This window comes from Nerophis lumbriciformis, linkage group LG22 (genome assembly GCF_033978685.3).
Source record: "Nerophis lumbriciformis linkage group LG22, RoL_Nlum_v2.1, whole genome shotgun sequence".
NCBI classification, from domain to species: Eukaryota; Metazoa; Chordata; class Actinopteri; order Syngnathiformes; family Syngnathidae; genus Nerophis; species Nerophis lumbriciformis.
Genome location: NC_084569.2, coordinates 6,532,459 through 6,538,013, shown reverse-complemented (window position 1 = coordinate 6,538,013; position 5,555 = coordinate 6,532,459). Strand labels below are relative to the sequence as shown.

At 43.5% G+C, this 5,555-nt stretch overlaps 1 protein-coding gene across 2 annotated transcripts in view; it reads left to right on the top strand.

The window, feature by feature from the left end:
• The first annotated feature begins 327 nt into the window (after positions 1-327).
• Positions 328-5,555, top strand: part of e4f1 (E4F transcription factor 1) — a 39,709-nt gene continuing 34,481 nt past the window's right edge. Inside the window, exons 1-3 of one of the 2 annotated variants that reach the window (XM_061974349.1) lie at positions 328-735; positions 934-1,055; positions 1,128-1,200. In XM_061974349.1, coding sequence (XP_061830333.1) covers positions 639-735; positions 934-1,055; positions 1,128-1,200 — 292 coding nt within the window. In that variant the 5' untranslated portion in view covers positions 328-638. Of the gene's footprint in view, positions 736-933; positions 1,056-1,124; positions 1,201-5,555 lie in introns of both variants that reach the window. The other variant, XM_061974348.2, reaches the window with a different exon arrangement.

The following is a 5,555-nucleotide window of genomic DNA, read 5'->3' as shown; positions in this document are numbered from 1 at the left end:
TACGCCGTTGAAGAACAGATTTCTGACACGAGAACCGGAAGTCAATATTTATTTATTTATTTATTTATTTTTTGTCAAATAGAATACAAATAAAATAAACCGTGTTTTGGATGTAGTTATTGTTTTTCGACACTGAAATATATATATATATTTTTTAGCTGAATTGTTTTGCATTTCAAAATAAAATTCTTCTTCTTTAAAAAAAAAAAAAAAAAGTACGCCGCTGAAGTGAGACGCCATGTTTTCTGCCGTAAAGCGATACGTTGTTTACTTTTGTGTCGTAAATTGTACTGCGGTTGAGGGAGTAATCTATTTTATATTTTGTTCCGTCATTTTGATGGAACAAAATACGTTTACATTGAAACGTTATTGACATAAATAAACCAACACGATAATTACCTAATTAGACTATTAGGTTACGTACACTTTATTATTTTAAATCAAGTTAATTTATTTAAAAAACACATACTTACAGGAACGGTACGGGTTAATTGCAGCAAACTGTGGATTTACAAGCAAATTACCGCTTCGTTTTTAAATGGGGAACCCCACGTGTTGCTATGACTACGCGGTCGTAAACCCGCCATTTTTGCCACCCCGCAGCCAGTGTTGCGACAGAGACGGAGACTTCTAACGACATGAATGTCGAAAATAATCATACGGCAGAAAAGGCGAGGCAACAAACAAGTGACGGCAGCGAGACCATAACAATACACTCCACTCTGGGAGACGAAGGTTAGCCTATTTCCACTCTCCGAACAACCTTTTAAATGTGTTTCTTGTGTTTGGGCCTCCGGATGAAGACGTAGTTAGCAGCTAGCCGCTAACTGCCGTTTGCAAGTTTCAAATGTGCCTTCATGCACGCAGTCAGGTGTGTGCACCGTTTGGGCTTGCAACTAAAATACTCTATTTAATGTTTTTTTTTTTTTTTAGATGAAGACGTGCACAAATGTGGACGCTGCCAAACTGAGTTTTCCATCTTGGACGCTTTCATTCAGCACAAGCTGCATCAGAGCTGCAGGCGTGAGGCGAGCTGTCAGAATGAAGACCAAGCGGTAACTGTATTTAGCAGACATTTTTGGGGGCCTATTTCAAGCAGGAGGTTATAACGTTGCCTTTTTCAGCAGGTCGATGCTGCCAATTCGGGACATGAAGAAGGGAAGGCCGTGCAAGAAGCCGTCTCGAGTGAGCCAGAAAACAGTGAGTGTGCCTTTCATTCATTTATTTCAGGCATCCAATTTTCTACCGCTTGTCCCTTTCGGGGTCGCTGGAGCCTATCTCAGCTGCATTCGGGCGGTAGGCGGGGTACACCCTGGACAAGTCGATGACACTAAAAAAAAGTACAAGGTAGTAGAGATGCGCAGATAGGCAATTATTTCATCCGCAACCGCATCAGAAAGTCGTCAACCATCCGCCATCCACCCGTCCTAACATTTGATCAGAACCGCACCCACCCGTTGTTATATATCTAATATAGACGATGCAAGGCATTAGTGAGGTTATAAAGCTTTTGCCTGTTAAAGAAAGGAGACTGATCCAATGCAGCACAGACATTCGCGTGCCACGCTGTCACAACCCAGACGCACACCAGTGCGCAATCATATGGGAGCCGCGCTGAGCGCACCTCCAGGCGCGTCTCGCTGCCGGCGACGGCCGGGTATGGGCCCGACGCTCCAGCGCCATCCATTTTCAGGGCTAGTTGATTCGGCAGGTGGGTTGTTACACACTCCTTAGCGGGTTCCGACTTCCATGGCCACCGTCCTGCTGCTGTCTATATCAACCAGGGTGAGCCCCACCCCTTTCGTGAGCGCACTGCGCGCGGAGTGACCCCTGTTACGCGCCCCCGGCAACGGGGGTGGCGGGCAGGTAAGCTGCGCGGGCGGAGCGCGCGGAGTGACCCCTGTTACGAGCCCCCGGCCACGGGGGTGGCGGGCAGGTAAGCTGCTTACCTGCTGCGCGTGACGCCGGCCGCGGCGAAGGCGGACGAGGCGGGGTGTCGGTGCGGTGGGCGCGGTGGTGACCCTGGACGTGCGTCGGGCCCTTCTCGCGGATCGCCTCAGCTACGGCTCCCGGTGGGGCCCTCTCGGGGGAAGGGGCCTCGGTCCCGGACCCCGGCGAGGCGTCCCTTCTCCGCTCCGTAAAAGTGTCCATCTCTTTTTCTTTTTTTTTTCTGTTGTGGCATATGCTGCAGGTGCCTGCTCGTTTTTCGTATGTGGGTAACAACATTTAACTATGTATATATATTTCCGAATTGGTTTAACTGCCACCCGCCTGAATCTATTTAAAATCTTTTTTTTTTTTTTTTTTTTTCAACCGCCCGACCCGACCCGCGGATAAAATCTAATTTTTTTAAATTTCATCCGCCCAATCCGCGGATAATCCACGGACTCCGCGGTTGTGCCCGCAAACCGCGCATCTCTAATATATATATATATATATATATTTTATTACATATATATATATATGTATATATATATATGTATACATACCGTATTTTCCGCACTATAAGGCGCACCGGATTATTAGCCGCACCTTCAATGAATTACATATTTCATAACTTTGTCCACCAATAAGCCGCCCCGGACTATAAGCCGCGCCTACGCTGCGCTAAAGGGAATGTCAAAAAAACAGTCAGATAGGTCAGTCAAACTTTAATAATATATTAAAAACCAGCGTTCTAACAACTCTGTTCACTCCCAAAATGTACGCAAATGTGCAATCACAAACATAGTAAAATTCAAAATAGTGCAGAGCAATAGCAACATAATGTTGCTCGAACGTTAATGTCACAACACACAAAATAAACATAGCGCTCACTTTCTGAAGTTATTCTTCATTCGTAAATCCTTCGTCTTCGGTGTCCGAAGTGAAAAGTTGGGCAAATTTACGATCCACTGGCAGATGTTGGCGTCGTCTGGCGCTGCCTCCTCGTCTTAGTGAAGGTGTGTTCGCCTTCTGTCATCCATTGTTCCCACGCAGTTAGCAGTCTAGCTTCGAATGCCCTGTTGACACCAATATCTAGCGGCTGGAGGTCTTTTGTCAATCCACCCGGAATGACGGCGAGTATTGAATTAAGCGCGTAAGCGTGTCTCTCAATGTGCTGTTATGAGCTAGCAAATATAACAACTACACTACCCAGCATGCAACGATAGTTACGAGCATGCGTGGTAGCCCTGAGAAGCGTTGTATGCTGGCAGTTAGCACGCTGTGAGTAAACGTTGAGAACTCCGTTAACACGCCTCGTCTGCATTATTTATAATTAGACAGACAACACACTTAATAGGAGCCATTTTGGGGTCTTTACATAAACACACAAATGGAAATGAAACGTCACGTATCCCAGCATGCACCGCGCGCTTCTTCTACGGGGAAAAAAGATGGCGGCTGTTTACCGTAGTTGCGAGACCTAAACTTTATGAAAATGAATCTTAATATTTATCCATATATAAAGCGCACCGGGTTATAAGGCGCACTGTCAGCTTTTGAGAAAATTTGTGGTTTTTAGGTGCGCCTTATAGTGCGGAAAATACGGTACTTTTTAATTGATCAAGTCGTGGGGATCTACCTCATTCATATACAGGTAAAAGCCAGTAAATTAGAATATTTTGAAAAACTTGATTTATTTCAGTAATTGCATTCAAAAGGTGTAACTTGTACATTATATTTATTCATTGCACACAGACTGATGCATTCAAATGTTTATTTCATTTAATTTTGATGATTTGAAGTGGCAACAAATGAAAATCCAAAATTCCGTGTGTCACAAAATTAGAATATTACTTAAGGCTAATACAAAAAAGGGATTTTTAAGAAATGTTGGCCAACTGAAAAGTATGAAAATGAAAAAATATGAGCATGTACAATACTCAATACTTGGTTGGAGCTCCTTTTGCCTCAATTACTGCGTTAATGCGGCGTGGCATGGAGTCGATGAGTTTCTGGCACTGCTCAGGTGTTATGAGAGCCCAGGTTGCTCTGATAGTGGCCTTCAACTCTTCTGCGTTTTTGGGTCTGGCATTCTGCATCTTCCTTTTCACAATACCCCACAGATTTTCTATGGGGCTAAGGTCAGGGGAGTTGGCGGGCCAATTTAGAACAGAAATACCATGGTCCGTAAACCAGGCACGGGTAGATTTTGCGCTGTGTGCAGGCGCCAAGTCCTGTTGGAACTTGAAATCTCCATCTCCATAGAGCAGGTCAGCAGCAGGAAGCATGAAGTGCTCTAAAACTTGCTGGTAGACGGCTGCGTTGACCCTGGATCTCAGGAAACAGAGTGGACCGACACCAGCAGATGACATGGCACCCCAAACCATCACCCAACCATGCAAATTTTGCATTTCCTTTGGAAATCGAGGTCCCAGAGTCTGGAGGAAGACAGGAGAGGCACAGGATCCACGTTGCCTGAAGTCTAGTGTAAAGTTTCCACCATCAGTGATGGTTTGGGGTGCCATGTCATCTGCTGATAATACTGTATGTTACATAATACAAGTATGTTTAATACATATAGTTAATATTGTTAACAAGTTAAAGGTGTTTAATGATAATGCAAGCATGTTTAACACATATACCGGTAGTTAATATTGTTAAAAAAAAATTAAAGGTGTTTAATGATAATACAAGTATGTTTAATACATATAATTAATATTGTTAACAAGTTAAAGGTGTTTAAAGATAATGCAAGCATGTTTAACACATATAGTTAATACTGTTAACAAGTTAAAGGTGTTTAATGATAATACAAGCATGTTTAACACAGTTAATATTGTTAAAAAATTAAAGGTGTTTAATGATAATGCAAGCATGTTTAACACATATAGTTAAAGGTGTTTAAAGATAATACAAGCATGTTTAACACATATAGATTCCTTTCTTTCATGAAGTTCATAAGTTGGTGTATTACCTGATGACTTGTGATGACTTGCATTGATTGGAATCAGACAGTGGTGCTGATAAGGTCCGCATTTTCGAATGGAGGAGAAAAAAAGTCCTCCTTTCTGTCCAATACCACATGAAAGTGGTTGGTTTTTGGCATCTTATTTGCCCAGCTTCCGTACTCCTTTGTATACACTTTACAAGAAATACATTGTCGGCAAACTCCGTAGCTTGCTAGCTTGTGCACGCCAGCTTTCTGAGACTCTTATTTTGGTAGCGCAACTGTGCAGTCGGTCTTCGGAGTTTTGACGACAGGTACGGCGCCAGAGTCTGTTGAAATAAAGTGTTTCTCGCCTTCCAGTCGGTAATTTTAAGGAGCTTGCAGCAGCCAGCGTCATCTCAGAAGACCCTCGGGTGCCGTGAATGTCAATCAAGTGACGAAAGTGACGTCATAGTGAAGATTTATGATCGCTCATTTTTAGGACTGTTTTTTTAATGCCTGGCTGGTGATCGACTGACACACCCTCCGAGATCGACCGGTAGCTCGCGATCGACGTAATGAGCACCCCTGGCGTAAACTATCCCTAATGCTGAAACGTCAGTTGTCAGAATTTCAGCATTAATAAATTACACATATTCTGGAAATCAATGACTTGCTTTCATTATAGTATGAGTCCATTGAT